The sequence below is a fragment of the Moschus berezovskii genome, chromosome 4, assembly GCF_049115385.1.
Source record: "Moschus berezovskii isolate FMDL1 chromosome 4, NW_MosBer_1.0, whole genome shotgun sequence".
NCBI lineage: Eukaryota > Metazoa > Chordata > Mammalia > Artiodactyla > Moschidae > Moschus > Moschus berezovskii.
In genome coordinates, this window is record NC_142463.1 from 95,173,319 (window position 1) to 95,198,192 (window position 24,874).

Sequence of the window (24,874 nt, forward strand, 5' to 3'; positions counted from 1 at the left end):
CCTACAGCAGCCGCACATCTGGAGAAGGGGCACAGGTTAGAGGATGGAGATCCAGATTGAAGTTCCAAGGCTGCTGTTCGGCAGTGGTTGTCCTGCCAGCAGGTCATAGATTTTTGAGCCTTGGTTTTCTCCCCTTGAATGATTGCGAGTGTCAGGTGAGATGAGGTATGTAAAATCCCTGGCTGTGTTAGTATAGGTCACTCTTTGAAGTGGGGAGTGTCCTGCATCTGTGACTGAGAACCTGTTTTTTGCGACCGATACCGAGTATAGGTGCCCCAGTGCCCCCACCCCACCCTGCCACCTCTTCTCTGCTCCTCCACTACTCGCAGAGGGGCCAAGCAAAGCACAGGTTAGCGATCTCAGGACACTGGCAGGGAGAGTCCCCTTCACATACCCTCTTGGAGGACCGGAGGCAGCAACTCATGGAGCTGGAGGACTTGCAGACCAAGAAAGAAGGCGGTCTCAGCTGAGACCTCAGGGGAGGGAAAAGGGTCTTACTTCCTCTGGAAGAGGGAGTTCTCGCTGGCCTGGGGTGGATGGGGCTAAGAGAAGGAGGTGTCTGCAGCTAGCATCTTCCCAGTGCACTCTGCTCTGTGCAGGTGTCTGAGCTACAGAAAACTGAAAACCCTACCTTCTTTCCACGGGGGGGCAGTGAGGTGTATGTGGAGACACTGCTCTGGAACCTGAGAAACTTAATCTATGCTTCGTTCTTTCACTCAGTAGCTCTGAGGCCATCTGTAAGTCTCTTGACCTTTGGCGGGGGGGTCCTTATTTTGCTCTTCTGTAAACTGGAAAAATGAGGATCGTTCTGTGTCGCCTAAGCAAATCTAAATGAGAAGTTATAACATTCCCTTCTTACCTGTTGGCTACATTTGATGTGGCTAGTGATGTGGCCTGGGAGAAGACGTAGAATCCAGTGGACGATGGGGCGTAGTTTCATCTTTAAATTTTCATCCTGGAGACAGAAGATGTGGTGAAACCCAGGAGCCTTCTGTATGAGGCTGTCTTTGGTGGTTTTTTTTTTTTTTATTTTGCTGCTGTTTTTTTATTTTACTTGACTCTAAAAGATGATTTTTTTTTTTCCACATAGGACCTTACTGGGAAAAAAACTGCATTAATTTTATCTTCTTTTCTCAGTATCCAGCGAGCAGCGTTGGTGGTTCTGGAAAATTACTATAAAGATTTCTCCATCTATAACCCCAACCTCCTAACAGCCTCCAAATTCCGAGCAGCCAAGCACATGGCCGGGCTGAAAGTCTACAACGTAGATGGTATGTGCCTTGAAGTGATGTGTCTGGTGGGTGTGGGAGCAGGTGGACAGCTGCACAGATTAAACTCTGTGTTCCATTTGGTTCTGTTCCTCTCACAGTTTGCCTTTATGGTACATTCTCATGTCAGAACAATTTTTTCTTTTCCTCTTTTTTTTTTTTGCTGGCAAACATATTTTTACAAAAATGTTGATTTACAGTCTACATGTGTGGGAGTTTCATTCCTCTTGAGATTTTATGAAAACTACATGGAACAATAGTGATGTAGTTTTTCTGCCTCCTGCTGTGAACATCATACATTGAGAGCTCATAGGAAAAGGCTGCTTTTCAAAATTTGGATAAATTACCAGAAGATTCAGCTACCCCAGTCTGTTAAGACTGTAACTCCCAGTTTAGGCATCTGGTGAGGTTCTTACAGGCGTTTCTCAGTCCTGGTTGGGAGCTGGGGTTGAGTGGGTGGAGGGAGGCCAGAGGCCAGGGTGGGGACATCAGAGCTGTGTTTCAGGCTATCAGATGGGTAAGTGCAAGAAACAGGACACGGTATCATTACTTGCAGGACACCTTGGGTCAGGGCAAGAGCTTTGCAGTCTAGAAGAGGATCATGTTGTTAACAAGTCAAGTAATTTATAGGTGGTATCAGTTTGGGTGACCATATCCTCCCTGGTTTTTTTAAATCCTTTTGACTACATGAGATGTTCACTCTCTTGTGACTCCTAAAGGATTGGTAAATTTCACCTGTGATCTGAAAACTTAGTGCAGAATCCCATCAGCCAGCCAAGCCATTAAGTAGATACTACATAAGAGACCCTGCGATCTGCCTTGTCCTTCTGAAAAGTTCAGGCGATCCATGGTCAGGGCCATGAGACCAGGAGTTCCAGGTCTGTCTTAGTGAACATGACATTTTGCAAGCCCCGAGCCTGGGTCTTTTCTGTAACAGCTGTGGCTGCCACGACACTCCAGCGGGAACATGGTCAGTGTCTGTGGGCGTTGACTCTTTTCTCTGTCCTTTTCTCCCCATCGCTTTCATTCTCTCCCATTGTCGCACCGCTGAAATGCATGTTCCAGCTGCTCTGATGGCCAAACTGGAACTTCCTGTGGCAGATGGTAAATAACATCTTCAGCACACTCTTATTATGGGTCAGCATTTTAATTGTCAAGCGTTCTTCATCTCCTGTGGAGTTTTTTTTTTTTTTTTTTCCATTTCCATGGGGTTTCAGAAGGTTGCCTTCTTCTTGTGAGCATTTTGAGCACAGAGCAGGGGTCATGTTCATCTTTCTGGGAGGTTACCTTTGGGATTTGTATATGCGCTTCACAGGGGTTGTGCAGATGGTACTGACAGACTGTGGACTAGTTTTCTGCTGTTTCTCACCCCAAGGCATTAAAACTGTCCTTCCTTCACCGTCCTTTCACCCAAAGGCCCCAGTAACAATGCCACTGGTCAGTCCCGGGCGATGATCGCCGCAGCTGCTCGGCGCAGGGACTCGAGTCACAACGAGTTGTATTATGAGGAGGCGGAACACGAGCGGCGGGTGAAGAAGCGGAGAGCAAGGTACGCTGCCCAGCCCCCACACCAGCACCCCAACCAGGCTTTCTTTTTTAACGTACACGACTCTTTTAAAAATTTATTTTACTGAAATGTAGTTGATTTACAATGTCATGTTAATTTCTACTGTATAGCAAAGTGATTGTTATACGTACATATACATTCTTTTTCGTATTTTTTCTGTTATGGTTTATCACAAGATTTTGAATATAGTTCCCTGTGCCATTCAGTGGGACCTTGTTGTTCATCCATCCTACATATGATGTGCGTGCGTGTTAAGTCGTTCCAGTCATGTCTGACTCTGCGACCCATGGACTGTAGCCCGCCAGGCTCCTCTGTCCGTGGGATTCTCCAGGCCAGAATACTGGAGTGGGTTGCCATCCCCTCCTCCAGGGGATCTTCCCAAACCTAGGGATCAAACTGGGTCTCCTGCCTTGAGGCGGATTCTTTATCTTCTGAGCCAACAGGAAAGCCCTCCTACATAGAATAGTTTGCATCTAATCTCAAACTCCCCATCTGTCCCTCATCCACCTCCCTCCCTTTTGGCAACCAAAAGTCTGTTCTCTTAAGACTTTGTTTTTTTTTTTTTTAACGAGAATGAAATTTTAGTTTATAAACACAACCTGCTTGGGCCGTTGGAGGGAATCTCGCTCTTGTTTTCTCAAACTGTAGCATGCAAAAGCATCACCAGGAGGACTTGTTAAAACACAGGTCTCAGGTTCCGGCCCCACCCGCAAAGGTTACTTACTTTCCAGTAGGTCTGGAGTGGGGCCCACCCAAGAATTTACATTTCTTAAAAATTCCCCACTGATGATGAAGCTGCTGGCCTTCAGCCCACACTTTGACTGGCCCGCCCTCTATCCCCAGGCCCTTGCTGGTCTTCAAGAGCTGATCGCTTTAGCTGAAGTGGACAAAGATGGTTTTCATCTTACGTGCTGGGCCCCTTCCTTCTTTGTTCCCTGGGGCTGCTGGTGTGGGCGGCCGGATGGAGAGGTTGCAGCTCTGGTTCTCCATAAAGCTGCTTCTGTACCACTCGCCAGCCCTCAGGGCATGCAGAGTCTTTTGCAGCCACAGTTTGAGGGGCCTTAAAACTCTTTTCCTCTCACCCTTCCTTGTAGTGAGTCTTCCAAGCAAATTAGTGGCAGAACTGAGATTAGGAGTCATCTCCGCAGCCCCAGCCTCCTCCCTCCTCACCCCGGAGCCCCCATTCCACGTGTTGCTTTTGCCTTTGTCTTCTTTCCCCTTCCCTCACCTCCCTGTTGTCTGGGGTGACACCCGAGGCCGGGAGCCTTGGGCCAGCTGGCGGCAGACTGGGAGTCCTCCGCCCACATTCTGTGTGACTCTGTCCTCAAGCCCCGCACTGCTGTCTGATTATCACGTTCCATTGCCTCCAGGCTGGTGGTCGCAGTGGAGGAGGCCTTCATCCACATCCAGCGTCTCCAGGCTGAGGAGCAGCAGAAAGCCCCAGGGGAGGTGATGGACCCCAGGGAGGCCGCCCAGGCCATCTTCCCGTCCATGGCCCGGGCTCTGCAGAAGTACCTGCGCACCACTCGGCAGCAGAACTACCACAGCATGGAGAGCATTCTGCAGCACCTGGCCTTCTGCATCACCCACAGCATGACCCCAAAGGTGCGTCTTGGCGCCGAGCTTGCAAATCCCATTTTAGGGTGTTGTCAGGAATGATAAAATCAAAGGTTTCTCTAAAGTACCCACTGATAAGAATTAATGTTTCTTGCTTATTTTATGTTATTTTGGTGCAGTTTTTTGTTTCCTTTTTTTAAAAAATTTATTAATTTTTTAGTTGAAGGATAATTACGTTACAGAATTGTGTTGGTTCCTGCCAAACATCAACATGAATCAGCCATAGGTATACATGTGTCCCCTCCCTATTAGACCTCTCTCCCTGTCCCACCCCTCCAGTTTGAGTTCCCTGAGTCATAGAGCAAATTCCCATTGGCTATTTTACATATGGTAATGTATGTTTTCCTGTTACTCTCTCCAGACATCCCACCCTCCTTCCCAGATACACTTGTTTTTTAAATGTGCCTTTCAATTGAAGGCTTCTGGATTCAAGCAGAGAAAAAACTTTCACTTAAAGACAGCTTGCCTTGTGGCTCAGCGGGTAAAGAATCTCCCCGCAATGCGGGAGACCTGGGTTCAGTCCCTGGGTTGGGAAGATCCCCTGGAGAAGGGAAAGGCTAGATACTCCAGTATTGTGGCCTGGAGCCCGCCCATGGGGTCGCAAAGAGTCAGACACGACTGAGCGACTTTCACTAAAGACAGCCCAGGTAGTAATTCAGGGTACTCTGTATATCCTGGGCCTGAGTTGATTTGTTATAACCTGGCACCTCCATCAGCTAGTGGGAAACCTTGGGCCATGAGCTTACTGGCTCTGTGCCTCAGTTTCCTAGTCTGTAAATTGGGAATGATGCTAATGTCTACCTCATGGGGTTGTTGTGAGAACTAAGAGAGTTCATCCTGTGAAGTGCTTAAAACAGCATGTGTCATAATGTAAGGACCAAATAAATAGCCATTATCATCAGGGGTAGAAACCGTGCTCTCACTTTGTTTGGCGTTTTGGCTGTTGGGGGGTTAGTTTTACTAAGTGATCTTCTGGATCATTATGACATGAGCACGCTTTTGGGGATGATGCAAAGAACAGCCACGTGTCTACTAGAGGGCTGTGGCCAAGGAGGCAGAATAAAGTGTTCAGCCAATGACCTTTTCAGACAGAAGTGGATTCAGATTCTGACTCCACCACCTAATTGGTTTGTGACTTTGCCTAAGTTACTCTACACTTGTTCCCTCTTTTATAAAATGGAGATAATAATAGTATCTACCTGATAGGATCATTGTATGAGAATTATATTAAATATGGCAGCATGACATGTAAATCATGTGGTAGAGAGTAAATGAGCTTGGCATATGGTTTGCATGTAACACTGGTAGTGATGTTATTGGTGTAAAGGCCTGTGTTCACACATTGCCCCATACATATACAACTGCTGGCTGCAGTCACTAACCTTATCAAACCCTAGGAAAGCAATATGGAGATATTCAGTAAGAAGTCATAACATTTTCCGTATTCTTTGGTTCATTAATCCCCCTCCTAGAAAAAGGACTTAGCACAGTCAGCGATACACACTAATGTATATGTGGATTATTTTGCAAAATAATCTTTATTAGCTCCAAACTGGAAATAACTTAAAAACAGAACAGTGGCTTACAAATCATGGTATATCACCTCTTAAAATGTGGAAGAATCTGTTAGAATATTAAGTTACAAAAAGCAGAATGCAAAAATGAATGAGCACTGTGGTTGCAAGTGAGTACAGCATGCCTGCCTATGCAAAGGGATAGCTCATACCACATAGAATGGAAGTGGTTATTTTCCTCTTTCCTCCAGGCTTTAAAGTTTACTGGTTGCTTTCTTTCTCACTTAAAAAAGTAAACTTTTCCAAATTAAAACTAATAATCTTTATATAAAAATCCAAACATTAAAGAGAAGTATAATGTACGAAGTGAAGTTCTCATCCCTGCCACCGAGACAGTTCCTACTAATATAAAGAACGGGTTTATATTCTTTCAGGTGTGTGTGTGTGTGCGCTTAAAGCAGAAACGAACAAAACAACAAAAAAAGGAAATGGGAATCTCATCCCATATAGGTATAGTTTGGAAATTTGGTTTTTTCACTTAAAGCTGTTCTTGGCTGTCTTTTCCTGTCAGTACTTCCCCATCTCTTGTCATACAGATTTCCCTCATTCCCTTTAATAGCTGTGTCCTGTTCCTCTGAATATCATGGTTTGTTTAACGGACGGCCTACGAATGCACATTTGGATTAAGATCTTCCGTTAGTCTAAACTAGGAGTTGGTGGTTTTTGTTAATCGAGTTTTATTGGGTCACAACCACACCCTTTTGTTTACAGATTGTGTACTGCTGCTTTCTCTCTGCTGTGGCTGAGTTGAGTAGTTATGACAGTGTGTGCCTTGCGAAGCCAAAAATATTTACATTTAAAGGAAAGTTTGCCAGCCCCGGGTCTAAACAGTGTTGCAATGAATCTCTCTTTTTATACATATGTTTTCATGCATATATGCAAGTATTTCTGAGGGATCAATATCTAGTAGAGGAATAGCTGGATCAAAGGTACACATCTTGCCAAATTATCCTTCTAAGGGGTGTTACCGTATTATATTTCTGCCTGTAGGATATGAGACTGATTATTTGTTTATTTCCCCACACACACACTTGACAGCATTGGGTGTTATAACTCTTTTTTAATCACGCTCATCTAAGAGCATGATGCTTCCCAGGTGGTGCTAGTGGTAAAGAACCCGCCTGCCGATGCAGGAGACGTAAGAGATGCGGGTTTGATCTTGGGTTGGGATGATCCTCTGGAGGAGTGCATGGCAACCCACTCCAGTATTCTTGCTTGGAGAATCCCATGGACAGTGGAGCCTGGCGGACTACAGTCCATAGGGTTGCAAAGAGTCAGACACAACTGAAGTGACTTAGCATGCATGCATCCTAGAGGAGGGAAATATGTTGTTTTACTGTTTGAATTCATATTTCTTTAACTATGGGCTTCCCTGGTGGCTAAGATGGTAAAGAATCCACCTGCAACGCACAAGACCTGGGTTTGATACCTGGATCGGAAAGATCCCCTGGAGAAGGTCATGGCAATCCACTCCAGTGTTCTTGCCTGGAGAATCCCATGGACAGAGGAGCCTGGCGGGCTACAGCCCATGGGGCCGCAAAGAGTCAGGTACAACTGAGCAACTAACACTTCCACTTTTCTTTAACTGTTAATGTGATAGAGTATCTTTGCATATCTTGTTTCTATTTTATAAGTTATCTTCTTAGTTTCATTTCTCTGTTTCTTTTCCTTATGATTCATAAAAGCTTTTTTTTTTTTGGCTGTACTGCACAGCCTGTGGGATCTTAGTTTCCCAACCAGGGATTGAATCAGGGGCTGGCAGTGAAAGCACCAAGTCCTAACCACTGGACTGCTGGGGAATTTCCATATAAGAACTAATTTTATACAAGTGCGTGTTATAGTAGAGGCACAGCTCTCCTTTCTGCCTCAGAGTATATACTTACAGGTAGAAATATTGTATCTGGCAGCAGTAAGGTATGGATGATGAGGACACCGCTTTGTTTAGGACCAGGGTGATGCATCCTAATATTTTCTGTCTGTATCCCTGGTTTGTTCATTTTTCTTTCTCACAGCTAAAGCAATATATTTATTGGTGTAACACACATGCAGTTGAGCCTCCAGCATAGGCCAGACGCATGGGAAATTCATATTGAAAAAATAGTTCTTGCCCTTCAGGAGAGGATAGTTTAGTGTGGGGCTCAGACAAGCAGTCAGCAGTAATTGTTCAGAAAGTAGAATATCACATGGGAGTCATGCCCATGATTATAGGCACTTACAGGAGGACATGTTCACCTCTCTGAGAGGCTCAGCGAGCAGTTTGAGAAAATTTAAAGAGCCAGGAGGAATTTGCCGAAGGACGACCTTCAGCAGGAGGAATGGCACATGTCAAGGGGGATATCCCACCCGTGGGACTCAGTGCTCCTGGAGCCAAGGGCTTGGGGCAGGGAGGTGGATGCAGGGCCTGGCCAGCCCTTGGATTGCCACGTGCACGCTCCATCCAAAGTCAGATAGCCATCCTTGTCTTGCACCGTGACATGGTTCAGGTTAACCATTCTGTCCTCACAGCCATTCTGTGCATTCCTGCTGCCATCTGCTCCACTCACGGGTTAACCGGCTTGTCCAAAGGCACATAGCAGTGAATGCAGAGCATGCATTTTTGTGTGAGCAGGTACATCCCTGTATTTCTTCCACTCACATTGCCAGAATGCTTCTCTGTGCCTGGCACTTGCCCCGAGGAGCTCTCAGGATGGGAGGAGACCAACCTATGAACAGGTACAGGCTGAGGCATATGGCGTGGGGCCCGGGTCCTTGGATGGGGCTGGTGCCTCAGCAGCGGCTCACGTGGGTACCAGCCTTCCTCGCCCTGTGCTTACCACTGTCTGCACCCTCTGGCTGGAGAGAGAAAGTCAGGAAGCCTTCTCTCCCCAGCAAAGGACTCTTGTGCAGGTCTGATGGAATTGGTATAGGATCAGCCGGGCTGTCCCAGTTTGTTAGGAGGATGCTTTTCCCCCAAGACTGGGAGTTTGGCAGCGCCGCCTGCAGTGGGCGTTCCCTCCCTAACAGCATCTCTGCTGTCCTTACAGGCCTTCCTCGAACGGTACCTCGGCGCCGGCCCCACGCTGCAGTATGACCGGGAGCGCTGGCTCTCCACGCAGTGGCGGCTCGTCAGTGACGAGGCTGTGACCAACGGGCTGCGGGATGGACTCGTTTTTGTCCTCAAATGCTTGGACTTCAGCCTCGTCGTCAATGTGAAGAAAATTCCGTTCATCATGCTCTCGGAAGAGTTCATAGACCCCAAATCTCACAAATTTGTCCTTCGCTTGCAGTCCGAGACGTCGGTTTAAAAGTTCTATATTTGTGGTTTTATTAAAAAAAAGAAAGAATATATATAGAGATATATATGTATACCAGAGGGGCATCTTTGTTTTTATTATTCTTCATGGCTGACTGAGCTGGCACATGAGAAACCAGGGTCCTTTGACCATCTGCACTTTATTCGGAAGGAAGCAGAAGATGGCCATCCTGGAAGAAAGTGACTGATGACATCTGACTTGGGGATGGGCCATCTCCAGAAGCGGTTCCCTGGCGTTTTCTGTGACAGCTGCAAACCAAAGCGGAGCTGGAGGTTCTTAGGAACCTTGCCTTACGACTCGCCCCTGCCTCTCGTCCAGCACCCGGCCCTGCCCTGGCTTCCGGCCGTCCCACTCCTGGGCCTGGAGGGCACACATCTTCATCCTGTTTCAGGGAACCCGACAGGACCTGTCCACACGTGTTTGTGTATGTAAACGTCCAGCACCACGGGAGCCATGGGCTGTTCATGAAACGCCTGCCTTCGTCTCCGTTCTCTGTTGCCTTAGGTTCTGCGGAGAAGGATCAAAATGACAAACGTGCACTGTCAGTTTACAGCTCTTCATGATTTGGGTTTGTTTTCTTTCCCAAAGAGAGAATTTGCCTGCCCTAGTTCTGACCTGCTTGCCTGCTGGCTTGAGCAGGTAGCCCTTTCTTAACACTATGATGGCCCACCTGTCTTCTCTCCATCCTGGCCAGCAGGTCTGGCCAGGAGCCCAGTCTCCAGAGCCACAGAGGACCTGGCTGTTCATGGTGCCCTTGGGCTCCATGCACAACCTCGGGTTCACCCCATGGATTGTTCGTTTGTGTAGGAAAGGGTGGTGTGCCCACCAGGTAGGTCCCAGGGAGAGCATGCCTGCTAGGATGTTCCCTTTAGGCTGCGGCGGGAGCTTCTCCCCTCCTGATCCTCCTCCAGTTGCTCCACATCCACCAGGGAGAGACCCACACTGTGACTCTGGGGCTGGCATGTTCGGCTCGGAGCCTCTATTTCCCAGGAGATATGTCCTCACAAAGCTCCATAGCAAGCTGCCTTGCCAAGGGACAGCTGCAGTGTCCAGCCCCTGACTTCTGACCCCCGTCACTGTGTGCTCATTGCCTCTGCCCCTTACTGCCCGGAAAGGGGCTGATTTAGGCCCTGGTGCTAAATTACTTGCCGTTGGTAGCCAGGTGTGGAGAGGGAATAGGCAAGATCCAGAATTCGGGGAAAGGAAAGTAGGGAGACGATCTTAGAATTCAAGCGATGCCTGTCTGGTCTGTTCTTAGATACAGCTGGTTTCTGTGGGCTTTCCCAGGCCTGGGGAGCCACTGGGCCATATTCTAGGAGGAGGTGCCGTGAGGCAGAGCCCTGCAGCAGTCTTCAGTTCCTGCATCTGCCTTCCAGTATCTACCGCAGACTTTTGCCAAATATTCACTCCTGCTTTTTCCTGGTGGTCAGGCTAACCAGTCACCTTTCTTTAGCCATGGAAAACACTGTCCAATGCTCTTTTCGTATGTGTTCCCATGTATTCTGACTGGTTTATCCAGGGAGGGTGCAGTGTTTGTTATTATTGTCTGAAACCAAACGGCTTTGGCTGTTTGTCACACACCTATATCTGAAAAAGTAAACAGCCGTCTTGAATCCACAGCCTTCAGGTCAGAAAGAAGATGTGTTGGAAAAGGAGGAAAAACTGGTCAGTATGGAGTGGAGCCAAGATGTACTATTTTACTGCATGGTTTTCGTTTATGAAAAACACTTACCATGTAACCGTGGTGCTTTTGTTCTTCTTAGTTTTGCCTTTAGGTCCCCTTCAAACTGGACATTCCTTATGATGATGTCTTTCTCAGGAATCTATTTTGGGAGACTGGGCAAGGGATGGTGAATGTACAGTGAGACTTGGGCGACATAAAGGTTATATGGTCTCAGACTAAACGTGTCAGAGGCTGCTGCATCAGGAACCCAGCAATAGAAGTGCCATACGTGTATATGCATATGGTTAATAATGACACTATCCATCAGCGTTCCATAAGACTGCTTCCAACCCTGTCTTCAATTACCAGTCCAGAAGGGGTTAAGTTGGAGTCATGGTTTGGGTGCCTGCCTTACCAGCAGGGTGAAGAAAGGTTCAAGTTAAGGAATTTTTTCTCTCCCCACCCCTTTCTCTCTCTCCCAGTCTTCGCATAGGAGAATGTCAGACTTCCTGAAATTACTGTTTCTGTTTTAAATTGAGTATCGATTTTTTTTTAATGCTGACTTTGTATTGAGTCCTTTTTGAAAGAATAACATAATAAAATGCAGGATCTTTGTATCAAGCCTTTGCACTTGCAAACTCTTAATAACTTGAGTTACTGGTGCAGTGGGAACAATGTAGATGCCATTTTAAAAATTTGAAGGTTTCAGAAAAACTGTATCACACAGTTGAACACAGTGCATTTCTTTTTCAGTTCTTGGAGTCAATCAGCTATTCTTTTTAAAAGGGGTAAACTGTGCTAGTAGAATTAGATAAATCTGCACTGAGGGAGACAGGATTTTTTTGCCTTAAATGTTTATGGATTTTCTATAGCGAACCTAAGTTATTAAAATGTGAACATTAAACAGTAAGTAGAAAAACTTAATGGGGAGTGTGTCTCTGAGGTCGCTCTCTTCCCTCCTGATGTTTTAACCAGTAGATATCTAATTTCAGTTTTTAAGTGGGTACTTTTGAAGATAATGCCAACTTTTAATGTCCATGTCATGGACATTAAAGTCTGCATTCTTAGAGCTGGAAGGGATTTTTAGGTTTTGTGATTGATTCATCCTTTGCATCATCAGCTAAGTCAAAGCATGTAATGCTTTTGCTAAAGTTTATAAAGTAAGCCCTAGAGAAAATGCTTGCCCAGTTTTATTGTCCAAATACCATCATCTCCCTCTCTCTCCTTTTCAAATCTGTAGACCGGACAAATTCTGTACAGCCAGTGAATAGAGGAGGTGGCCCTCATACGTGTGTGTGCTGTGCTGAGGCTCGTTGCCGGAGCTCGGACCTCTTGCAGTGGGGAGATCGTGACTGTGTGGGTGTACGTCCAGTGGGGGAGATGTTCCCCTCTCCTCACCATAGGTGGTGGTAGTTGAGTGCTCTCATTCTCTTGTCTCCTGGTTGCTTTACAGCCTCCTGTATTTAGATGAGGCTGTAACCCTGCAAAGCCTATTAGGCTGACAGAAACTGATAACCCGCCCCTGGGAGAGTGCCTGTTGCAGTTGCTCAGTGAAATCAGCAAAATCGAGTCCTTGGTTTACCCTCATCTATGGGAACCCTGCTGTGTAAGGGTGCTTACACAGGGATGCATAGTTGTTTGTGGCTGTGTGTTGCAATGTGTGTGAGCATTTCTCTTGCGTGTAACTACCGGATGGACGGCATGTTTATGTTAGCCATCTGATCATCTGTGCTGTCTGTAGCAAGACTGGTGTGTATCTCAGCAGATAACTTGTGGATGGGTTTATGTGAATGAGTGTGTGAAAGTCCGTGTGTTTCTACGTAGGCCCTGTGTTCGAGAGGTTTCCTAACAACACCCATCTTCTGGGAGGGTACTCTAAAGCCAGTTGCCTCTTCCTCCCTTCCTTCGCTCCTTTGCCTCAGTGACACTGGCTTCTCCCCGGGAGTAAATGACTTTAGCACAGTGAGGTCTCTAGAGCACTGCTGGCCTCCAGGCAAGTCCATTAGACTCTTCCTTGCCTCTGGACCCTATGACCTGAAGACAAAAACAAAGAAAGAAATGTCCAACTCCACGATAAGCGACTGCTCCAACTTCAGTACCCCGGAAGCCTTACTGTAGGTTTCTTGATCTAACTTAAAAACTGAACTTCATTTAAAAAAAGTTTAGGATTAAAAGCACAGAAATGGTGCCATAATATTTAAATAGTCCAGCAGAGACCCTGCAGTTGTTGAGTGATTTATTTCTGGGTAGTGTTTGTACTTTATAGATCTTGTTTTACCAAAAAAAAAAAAAAAAAGAAAATCACTACCATGAATTTACTCCTGTGTAACATTATGGTCCTAATCCATTGTAAATGAAATATGAGTTGTTTTCTTAAGCCGATAGTACAATTTTTGAATGGTAGTCAGTGTGGTAGTTGTATTAGGGACCATAGACACTACATTATTGAGCTTTAATCAAGTGGATGCCCAGAAAATTAGATTTTGGATCACATTTTTGACAAAACATATTTGGGCCAAAGAAGGAAGAGAAGGGTAATAGGGTGTGTTTATCAGCTATTGTTATGTTAGATGCAGTCCTCGAATGTGAATTCCTTTAAATCAGGGGTTATCTCCGTTTTACAGGTGAGAACAAGGATGATCAGAGGAGAACGTGCCTAAAACCTCACAGCTAATAAATGAAATTTCACATCTAATGTTTGACTCCAATCTCTTGGTCACTGTACCTTGAGGTATTACCTATAATTTGGCATTTTCTGGATGTGGAGGAGAGAGAACCAGAGGACACTTAACCTTGAATCAGAACCTGGGGAGGGGGCTTCATTGGAGGTGGAATTGCTTCTCTTTAACTTTGGGTTTGTACCCAGACTAAGGCTCCAAGGAAAGCTGCCCCGTGGCACTGGCAGATTTTCTCAGGACTTTTGATGGAAAGAAGTTGAAAATTCCCCTTCCTCTAGGAAAACCAGCCCTGCCAGTGCTGCACTTGCCGTGGAACTTGGGTTCTGTTGTTCCTGGCAGTCACTTTTGTTTTTGCCCCTCCCACCCTTCCACTCCCGCCCTGCTGGCTTGGGCAGACGTGTACCTTGGGGAGGTGTGCTGGGGCTGACCTGGCCCCCTCCTAACCTGAGGAGGCCTCTTCCTGGTGCTTTGTCAACGCTGTGCCCCAACAGCGTCCCCCCCCTCCTTGTTGAGGTGGGGGAGAGACTGCCTGCAGCCCCAGCCAAGGGAGGTTTGGGACTGGAGCCCCCGGCCTTCATGCCTGACTTCCTTGTTCTCAGCAAGCATTTCGCATCACACTGTTTTCCCCCACATTTGTCCTCAAGAGTTTTAATCAAGAGACCTAAACCAGGACTCTGAACACACCGTTTGCCTCTCTTCCACTGTCTTGAGGTTTCTGTTGCACATAAACTACCTTCTTCTTGCCTGCTGTTTGCTTTCGGTGGAGGATAGGAAGGGAAAGATGACACACCTCTCAGCTTTGCTATTAGGTTGACTAAAAAGTTTGCTCAGATTTTTCCATAAGAGGGTATAGAAAAACCCAGAGGAACTTTTTGAACAACCCAATACTTACTAGGAATGAGCACGACACATTTTCAAAGGGTAGGTAAAAAATGTAAAACTACTGACTAAAAGTAGATTTTAGTACTCTGTGTCCCTTTTACCAGGCCTGTCCCATTTCTCCTTAGATAACCCAATTTGTTTTGTATCACCTGAAACATAAACCTCTTCAATGAGTTGTTTTAGAGCGCTCCAGCACAACTGCAGATTTCTGATACCTGAAGCAGCACAATCAAATGTTATTCCCAGTATGGCACCGGGAATCTACAATTGATATGTCTCTCAGCTTGAAAACATCAGTGTTTTGTCCTTGTTTTGGTGGGATAAAAACGCTCTTATCTTAAGCCCTGGAGACAAATGTGACCAACCCCCAGGCTTTTATCTTGAGTGTCTTTGGCACTTCTTTTGGCACTGAAATAATGTTTGGATAAAAATAGTTGAATATACAGTGTCTGGTTTTATATTTGCTTGTACTTATCTGAGTTTTCCCTTGGGGACATGAACTTTCACTCTGAAAGAGGGCATCCTTTAGGGGTACTTAAACCCCCCAAAGCCCTCACCTTGGGAAAGCTTCATATCTAGGGACCAGAGACTGTTGCTCAGGGAATTAGTAATAGGACCTGGACATCTGATCTGCAGGTGTCAAGTCGAGTTCAATTCATGTTATAGGGAACTTAGTTACACATTATCACCATTCCAGGGATCAGGTGGAAAAAAGTGGCTGTCACTTTTCATTTGCCAGTGCCCCACAGTTATAGAAATAATAGAGTATTCATTTAGCATTGATTATCGTTCTAAAAAAAAATCCAAAGTGTGCTAATAATTCCTTATCATTATAATGGATTCACAGTAGGCTTTAGCTAAATAGCAAACTCCTCTGGGACTCCTAAATTATGACATAATTAACAAAATTTGATTTTCAAGAAGTTGTTTATGACAACTATTGCCGGACTCCAGCCAAGATGAGGGCAGCGGTGGATACAGGCTCACTGGAGTGGTGAGTTAACTCGTGTTGTCATGACCACTTCTTCAGCAGAGATGCTAGGGAGAAGACCAGAGAGAAATGGGACCGGGTCTTACTCAAGGAAAATTTATTTAACAATCACTTTTGTGTTGAAAGAACTTTACATTTCTGGATTTAGAATCCAGTATCAGTCCAGCAAGTTCAGTAAGGAAACCATCTGTCTCTATCTGATGGAGCCATTACTGTGCAGAGATGTGGCCAGGGGTCTTCTGTGTTCTCTCTTATTAGTTAATACTGCACTTTGTAACCAGGAGGGGCAGTTTGGCTGGTTAGCAAAGTTCGCAGTCACTAGATAGGTATGACAAAGTCTGAGTGTGACTTCTTGCATAAACTGGGTGGTGGGCTTTGTTGAGACGTTTCAAATATGTGAATGAATGAATTACACTACCAGCAACCATCTGCCCAAGTACATTTACATACATTCATAAGGTGTACCCTGTGAAGCCTCTTCTCATTGTAACGTCAGTAACAAAGTTAGAGTCTATGAGGGGCATGGTGTACCTGGTATCCAAGTTATTTTGTTCTCTTTTGGGTCTCCAGTTCCAATGAACTGTAAAACACTTTACATGTTACATTTTTTATACTGTAAAACTTGGAAAATAAACTGAAATCCCAAATTACATTTTGTTACTTTTTTTTAATGTGATTACTTCAATCTAAAAAGTTTATTTATTTATTGAGATAGAGTTGATTTATAATGTTGTGTTTATTTCAGGTGTACAACAAAATGATTCAGTTATACATACCTGCATATATATTTTTCAGGTTCTTTTCCCTTATAGGTTATTACAAAGTATTGACTATAGTTTCCTGTGGTATACAGTAGGTCCTTGTTTTATATGTAATGTATATATGTTAATCTCAAACTCCTAATTTATCCCTCACCCTACTTTCTCTTTGGTAATCTTAATTTTGTTTTCTACTTTTTTAGGGAACATTTTTACTCTTGACGTAATTTTGATACCCTTTTAAATATAACTTGTCAAGTTTCTCTGAAATCCAAGACAATGTAATGATAGATTGAATGGGAAAGTGGAATTGTCACTGTAAGAAAAACTATAGGTTGCGATCATTTTATGGTCAAGAGAATGTTTTAAATGAATAGAGTACTGAAAATTAAATTCTTAGGTTCTAAAACTTGGAGGTGAAACAGGCTTTTGTGTAAATCAGCAAGTGAAAAAAGATCTTCAAGTCAGGTAAAGAGGGAGGAAAATGTCAGACCCTGGATTTGTGAGAAAGGTGAATGTTCGATTGTTTTTGTGAGTGGCTTGCTAATTTAGTTTAAATTATTGACTTATTTTCAGTAGGTGTGCTTAAAGGGAACTTGATTATTTGACAAAGAAGTATTGGAGCTTGCCTTCTGCTACACTCAGCTATCCTTAGTACTGAGTACCTGTAGCACACAATCAAATTCTTACCTGTTGCATGGACAAAGATCAGACTAAGCAATTGATGTGAAGATACTCATTGTATAGATTATTGATAAACTGTGTCTCTCTGTGCCATCAGCCAAGATGGACGCAATTTACGCCTACACAGACAAAACCTACTCAAGATTAAAAGTGTGTAACAAACATAAACCAAAGTCTCTTTTTCTTTCATTGCCCATGATAAAGATAACAGAATTTTGGAAGAGTTTTGAGGATGTTAGGTGACAAACCATAAGATTATGGAAGTGGAGAAAGGATTATCAGGATGGGACCAGCTACCGCCACTGCAAGCTTTCCCAATACCAGAGACAAGGTCCACCAGTGGTGTGTGGGTCTGGAGCGTATCCCTGCACCAGAGAGACTTGGTAATGCCCTATCTGTGTTGTGTAGCATCTTCTAGTTACACAGGCTAATGTTGACATGGAAAATCCAAACCGTGTTTATGTTCTCTGTATTTACACCTGAACGTGTTTCTGCAGTTCTGAGAATTCATCTGGTTTTAGACAAAATGATGATGCATTTGTAGAACTGACATGGGGACGTTAAACATTTTCCTTTTCTAGCTCCTTGCCCAGCTCTCCCATCTTTCCCACTCAGTTTTGCCTCCTGTGATCTGCATGTGGTAATCAGTTTTAAGGGTCATTGACTGAATATTGCAATGAGTGAGTGAATGAATGGGAACATGGCACACACTCAGTGCTAACACTGCTGGGTGTAACCTAATCATTTATGACTGTTGTAACGGGAATTGCTGGCATTTTGTGGGGCTCTAGTGTTCTTGCCTGGAGAATTCCAGGGACGGCAGAGCCTGGTGGGCTGTCGTCTATGGGGTCACACGAGTCAGACACGACTGAAGCGACTTAGCAGCAGCAGCAGCAGGACTGACATTAAGAATTCTAGTCATCACTGCTCCAAAGAGTCCACATTGATACAATACCAGGTTAACTTGAAAGAGGTCTTTAATTCGTCTCTCTACCATTTGGGTCTGTGGATGTATTAAAATAAATGTATTTGACATTTAGGTGGCTGTGGTTATCCCATTTTCAGAGAATGGAGCCTGGGACTTCCGCTGTCATCCCCACACTGCTTTGCTTCCCACCATGATGAATATATTCCTGGGAGACTTTGCTAACCCAAGGGAAGAGAATATCCCCCATTGGAAATCTTACTGAGCCAAGTAAGCCAATCTTACTGTTCCTATTTCTTCAGCAGTTGGCTACCCTAAGCAAATCTGAACAGATGACACTGTTGCCAAAAACTTGGAACAAGACTGACTTTCAAGAGTCACTAGCACATTCTTAATGGTACTGCTGCTGCTGCTAAGTTGCTTCAGTCGTGTCCGACTCTGTGCGACCCCATAGACGGCAGCCCACCAGGCTCCCCCGTCCCTGGGATTCTCCAGGCAAGAACACCGGAGTGGGTTGCCATTTCCTTCTCCAATGTGTGAAAGTGCAAAGTGAAAGTGAAGTCACTCAGTCGTGTCTGACTCTTAGTGACCCCGTGGACTGCAGCCTACCAGGCTCCTCCATCCATGGGATTTTCCAGGCAAGAGTACTGGAGTGGGGTGCCATCACCTTCTCCCTTAATGGTACTAATAGCTGTTAAATTAGCTTTGCATAGGGTTTAGCAGAGTATTTAGTCAAACACAATTTATTGAGTACCAATCAGAACTTAGACCCTGAGGTTAGAACAGAATCAGCCAAACTCTTCTCCCTAAGATCACACTCTCTCAGCATCAGAGTCTTTTCCAGTGAGTCAACTCGTCACATGAGGTGGCCAAAGTATCAGAGTTTCAGCTTTAGCATCAGTCCTTCCAATGAACACCCAGGACTGATCTCCTTTAGAATGGACTGGTTGGATCTCCTTGCAGTCCACGGGACTCTCAAGAGTCTTCTCCAGCACCACAGTTCAAAAGCATCAATTCTTTGGCGATCAGCTTTCTTCACAGTCCAACTCTCACATGGGAGGAGACGGGGACGACAGAGAATGAGATGGCTGGATGGCATCACCGACTCGATGGACATGAGTTTGAGTGAACTCCGGGAGTTGGTGATGGACAGGGAGGCCTGGCGTGCTGTGATTCATGGGGTCGCAAAGAGTCGGACACGACTGAGTGACTGAACTGAACTGAAGATCAGTCTCAGACTAATGGGGGGACAGCACTTAAAGTGCAGTAAGTTGCAGGTTCTGCACAAGACCGCCACGGGGTGCTGTGAGAACTAAGCAGAGGATGTGGCCAGTTTGCCTGGGACATGACTGGAGAAGAGTCATAGAGTGTATCTCTGTGGGAGTTCGCTAGGCAGGCACAGATGGGGAAGGACAGGCATTCTGGTAGATGGAACATGAGCCAAGGCTCGGAGGTGTTAAACAGCCAAGCAGCTTTGGCCAGTTTCTGAGAGTAGCTGTTTAGTCACTAAGTCCTGTCCAACTCTTTGTGACACCTATGGACTGCAGCATGCCAGGCTTCCCTGTCCTTCACTATCTCCTGGAGTTTGCTCAAATTCAAGTCCAGAGTAGAGGGGTAGACAGTTGGGAGATGCCATGAGAAGTGAGGCTGGGTAAGGTAGACAAGAGACAGTTTGCATAGACCTCCATGTCCTACAAAGGAAATTGGTTTTAACCCCAAGACAAGGCTAGTCCTGACCCCCCAGTTCACTGGCAGTGGTACTGACCTGACTCCTGCTGAAGTAACAACTGGATGTTATAATCTAAATGTGGCGTTTGGATGCCATCATTCCAAGGTGGTACTCCATGTTTGCAGCACCAATCACCCCAGCAAGACCAGTGCTCTTCCCATCCCTGACCCCAGATATCAGCAGCATCAGCTCTACTCAGACTTTGCTTTTCTCTTGTGGAGGAGAGACTCTTCAAGGAGTTTTAATTTTACAGGTGCTACCTCATCTTTTCTTCCCCAACCTCATGCCCCACAGCCTAGACTGCACAACTGGCCATCAGACAACTTTCTGATCGATACTTGCTCTTTGTCCTTTTAATCTTTAACAACACAAAATGTTTAAACACTTGTTGGGAATAGAACACCACTTCCCTGATGACTCAGAGGGTAAAGAATCCACCTGCAAGGCAGGACACACAAGAGACACGGGTTCGATCCCTGGGTTGGAAAGATTCCCTGGAGAAGGAAATGGCAATTCATTCCAATATTCTTGCCTGGGAAATCCCATGGACAGAGGAGGCTGGCAGGCTACAGTCCACAGGGTCACAAAGAGTCAGACATAACTGAGCAATTAAAGCACAATGAAGAATTTCAAGCATGTATGTGACACAATTAGTTTTTCTTTTTCAAAAAAACCCTTGATTGCAGTGTGCAGGACTGGAGATGGGAGGGCAGTCAGAGCCTTGCTGTCACCCAACCGAGACTGTAAAGCCTTCGTTATACAGTAAGAGCGAGTGAAGAGAAGACAGGACTTGCCTCCCGTCAGATGTGGGGAGAGCAGACAACAAAGGGACTCAAAGGTTTCTGGCTGGAAGATTGTTGGAGGGCGATACCTCTTCCCCATTCCTGTGTTTCTGTGAAGGATTTTCCCCAAACACTACTGGCCCTTTGCCCAGCCCTTATTCCTGTACTGAGATGGAATGAGTTAACTGGTTGGCGGGTGGCAGCCATCTGTCCATGTTTCTTCAGTTCAGTTCAGTTCAGTCGCTCAGTCGTGTCCGACTCTCCGCGACCCCATGAATCACAGCACGCCAGGCCTCCCTGTCCAACACCAACTCCCAGAGTTCACTCAAACTCATGTCCACAGAGTCGGTGATGCCATCCAGCCATCTCATTCTCTGTCGTCCCCTTCGGATGAAGTTAATGTGTCTGCTGGGGGAAGGATCCAGTCCATTTCTCCTGCCTCTCCATCCATGACCCTTGAGGGCAATGGACCTCTCTGGACACCTGATTCCCTCGGATGCCTTGAACTTGGAGGCAGGAAACTGGGAAGCCCATTTCCCTAATCTCTAGTCTCCAAATTACTGCTTCTCTGTAATTAGGGTGGTATTCTGCTGACTTTTGGACCTAATTTCTCAGTTGGTTCAGATCTCAGGAAAAGAAAGCTACTTTTTTTTTTTTTTTTTAACTGTGCTGGGGTTTAGTTGAGGTATACAGGATCTGGTTCTCTGACCAGGGATAGAACCCAGGTCCCCTACATTGGGAGCTCAGAGTCTTAGCCACTGGACCACCAGGGAAGTCTCAAGAGAGCTACTTTTTAAGGGCATCCCCTTAAAGCCCCAAAACTGTGTTGGTCTGAGGTGATGCTGTCCAGCGAAGATGGCTGGAGCAAGGGGCTTGGGACTCAGAAGAAGCCTGGCTAGAGGCAGTTGGTGTTGGACGCTGTGGGCTGGATGAGATGACTGGGGGAGTGGGAAGAGCAGCAGGAAGAGCAGCGGTCAGTGTTGACTTGCATTTGTCCCCAGCAGAGGGTCAGGCCCAGGTCTGGAGATGATATATCAGTAGACCTGGGCTGGTGACAGTCATCTGTGTTTTCTAAAACTCAGACATGATTCTGACACCGAACAGACTTGAGGAGACCGGGTGAGAGTGGGAAGTTCGAGGACAGGCCACGAGACCCGCCAGCACTTGAGGGGATATCAACCAGGGAGCGTTGATCAAAAGTTATTTGATAATGACCTCTGACTGGTCACATCATTGATAGAATGGGCTTCCTGGGGGATACAAGCTAGGGCCTAGACAGTACACAACCTTGTTACAGAAAAGACAAACTCATTTCAACTAAGAGATGATACTCTAAAGAAATACATTTAAATGTTCATTCTTGATAACACGGTGTTTGTTTGTTTGTTTGTCTTTGCTTTCCTAGCAGAATGATCAGACCACAGAGTTCTAATTAGGCAAGATTACTAGCACTGCAAATTGATTACTTGCTCCCAGAATGAAAGGGAGAAAGACATCTTGGCTTTAACAACAAAAAGGATTAAAAGAGATTCCCTTGAGTCCATCTTGAGACACCATCTGAGTAACAGAAAGGGAATCTTTTGATGGCTTAATTTAAAGAATTAAATCTGGTTTAAGTCTTCAAGTATGAAAGTGGGGTTCTGTTTACATTCCTTTCAAGCGTCTGTGTGACTCGCGGAAAACTACTCGAAGCCTCTGTCCCTCACTCAGTATTCCCATCTAAAATGGGAAAAATAACAAAACTCATAAGATCTTTTTAAGGATTAAGTGGGGTAATACATTAAAAGCATATAGCATAGTGCTCTGAGCACATACCAGATATTCAATAAATAGCTGAAAAAGTTTTAGACAAATAACAAAACAGTGCTACTACTTACAGATAGTACTAGCTTAACACTCAGTGCTTCTAAAACAGGAGCAGCATGGCATGATTTAAACTTAATGCATATCAGTCAGGCCTCTGAGAACCAGGACATTTTCCTGGGTTGGGAAATAAACCACTCTGATGACAGAACACATTTCTTGGCTATTTGAAAGAGTAGCTTCAAAGATCACTTTATAAATTCACCTCTCCCAGAGCTTATTTGAGTCTCTCTGGATAGCTACATAGCCCAGCTTGGGAAGAGTCTGCCTTGTTTGTGAGGCAGAGAGAAAAATAAGGAGGCCTTGGAAGCACTGTGATCCAACAGTGCTGATAATTATTCACCCACCCGTTCAATAAATGAGTGTCTAAGTCGTGCTGAGCAAAGTGCTAAGCATTGGGGATACAATGGTAAATAAATCTCTTGTCTTCAAGGAGCCTGCTGCTGCTGCTGCTAAGTCGTTTCAGTCGTGTCCAACTCTGTGCGTCCCCAAAGATGGAGCCTACGTATGATTTAATGAAAGAACAGACATGCAAATATGTGTTACACTTTAAATGATAAGTGCCAGGATTTGGGGTATGCACAACATGCCATGGGAGCAGAAGGGAAGGGCTCCCCTTCAGACCACCCAGGCAATTGGACAGATGCTGATATTAATCATTTGAACTGGGGCTTCATGAAGGGGAGGACAAGTTTAAGGGAGAGGGTAATGAGTTTTGGTCTTGTGATGTTGTTTGAAGCACTTGTACAACATCCAAACCAAGATGTCCAGCAGCAGTTGAATGAGTGAGTCTAAAACCAAGGAGAGAGGTCCAGGTTAGAGACCCAGACTTGGAAGTTATTAGCTGATGGGCATGAATGACAAGCTACCTTGGAAGAATGTTAGAGCCGAGAGATACCGTGGAAGACTGACATTTAAAGGGTAGGCAGAGAGAGGAGAAAGGAAAACTAAGAAGGAATGGACAGGAAGAATAGGAGCCCAGAGAGGAGAGAACGAGCAGAGAAACAACAAAAATCAAGGGAGGACTTTCAAGATAGTCTCAGTACTTTCAAAATAAAACTTTAATTTCAGTTAGTTAGCTGCTATTCCATAAAAGGATCATCCTATTTTCAAAGAATTTGCAGTGTCTTACACATGGGTTAAAAGACTGAGAAAATAAATTAGAACATTAGAATGCACACCCAGCGCTAAAACTACGGAGCACAATATAACTTCTAGATAGTTTGAAAGGCACTTGGGGATTTTTTCAGTGCCTGAGAGCATCATTATGAATCCTAATGACTGTTGTCCTGTTCACCTGTGAGAGCACTGATCAATGGAGAGTGAATTGCCCTCTGGAAAAACCAACTTGGACTCTGAATGGGAAGGCTGACTAGCAGCGACAAGACAGAGGGATATTAGGATCCCAGCTCAAGCTAGGACACCAGCTGACCCAATCAGAGACCTAAAGACATCAGAAAGAATTAAAAACATTTAATCCTTCAGGCTCCCCTGACCCCTGTGTGTACATGCAAGAAGGTCATCTACAGGGAAATTCAGAGAGCAAATCAACCTCCCATCACAATATCCTAATATACTGGAAATGATGGTGACATCAGTATGCATGTTTCCAAAACCTCTCAGTAGCCATCCAAAGGCTTGGATCTGAGTTCATAATGGTCAGATCTACACCTAAAATAGTAAGTTTAATAGAACCAAGAGAAGCTGATTTACAAAACTTGTTTCCAAGACTGAGCCTCCCCTAAAAGGGATCCTCTCGACTTGAGGAGGGATCCTAACTAATATTCTAGGCACACGGGCTAAATGGATTGTGTGTCTTCCCTGGGCTCTGGTTTTAAGGTCACGCTATGCTTGTGACTTAGCAAGCTGTCCATTCTGCTACTATCATAGTCAAACAAGTAAACTTGAATCGAGGTGTTAGGGGATTGCTCTCTCTAGACAACCAGATTCGGGCACTGCCATGGCCACTGAGGATCTGACGACGAACGAAAGCTTTTTCATAACAATCAAGACAGCCAACGTGGGAATAATTCCCCACTGTCCTTGCTGAGCGAGTGGGACTGCTGGACTGAGAAAGGCATTTGCCGAGTTGCACATCTGATGAGAAAAGTGGGAAAAGAGATGTCGGTAAAGGGAAAGGAGCTGGCTGGCCGCGGGCCGGGGCTGCTTGCTGCTACCTTGTGCTGTCTGCATGGTAGTGGGTAGCTGTGGTTCTGTCTCCGCGAAACTCATCTGGAGTTGGAGGCTATTCGTCATCATCGTCACTGTCGTCGTCGTCCTCTTCATCAGGACGATCGTCGTCACTGTCGTTGTCGTCATCCTCCTCATCGTCGTCGTCATCGTCCTCAGTGTTTATCTTCCCAGAAAGCACGTCCTCGATCCAGTCTTCCAGCTCCTCAGCTGTGGGCAGGTCATCATCATCTGGAATCTCCATCCACACACTGTCAGCCTGCATCCAGAGACAGGGTGAGTGCGAGAGTGAGTGCACTAGGGATCAGCCAGGCCAGAGGGTTCCAAGCGACTGTGCGGAGTGAACCCCGGGTCACTTACACTTATCGGGAATATGTGCACATGGGATCTTCCCGTTAAACAGAAATGCT

The 24,874-nt window shown here is 45.4% G+C and overlaps 2 protein-coding genes across 3 annotated transcripts in view; one reads left to right on the top strand and one right to left on the bottom strand.

Annotated features, from left to right (window-relative positions):
- The window catches only part of VANGL1 (VANGL planar cell polarity protein 1), a 62,441-nt gene extending 46,258 nt beyond the window's left edge, over positions 1–16,183 (top strand). The window contains exons 5-9 of one of the 2 annotated variants that reach the window (XM_055402028.2): positions 1,138–1,271; positions 2,334–2,372; positions 2,685–2,817; positions 4,206–4,440; positions 9,050–16,183. In XM_055402028.2, the coding sequence (XP_055258003.1) occupies positions 1,138–1,271; positions 2,334–2,372; positions 2,685–2,817; positions 4,206–4,440; positions 9,050–9,310 (802 nt within the window). In that variant the 3' untranslated portion in view covers positions 9,311–16,183. The remainder of the gene's footprint in view (positions 1–1,137; positions 1,272–2,333; positions 2,373–2,684; positions 2,818–4,205; positions 4,441–9,049) is intronic. The other variant, XM_055402029.2, reaches the window with a different exon arrangement.
- Positions 16,184–23,317: 7,134 nt separating this feature from the next.
- Positions 23,318–24,874, bottom strand: part of CASQ2 (calsequestrin 2) — a 74,052-nt gene continuing 72,495 nt past the window's right edge. Inside the window, exon 11 of the mRNA XM_055402310.2 lies at positions 23,318–24,723. Within this exon, the coding sequence (XP_055258285.1) occupies positions 24,520–24,723 (204 nt within the window). The 3' untranslated portion in view covers positions 23,318–24,519. The remainder of the gene's footprint in view (positions 24,724–24,874) is intronic.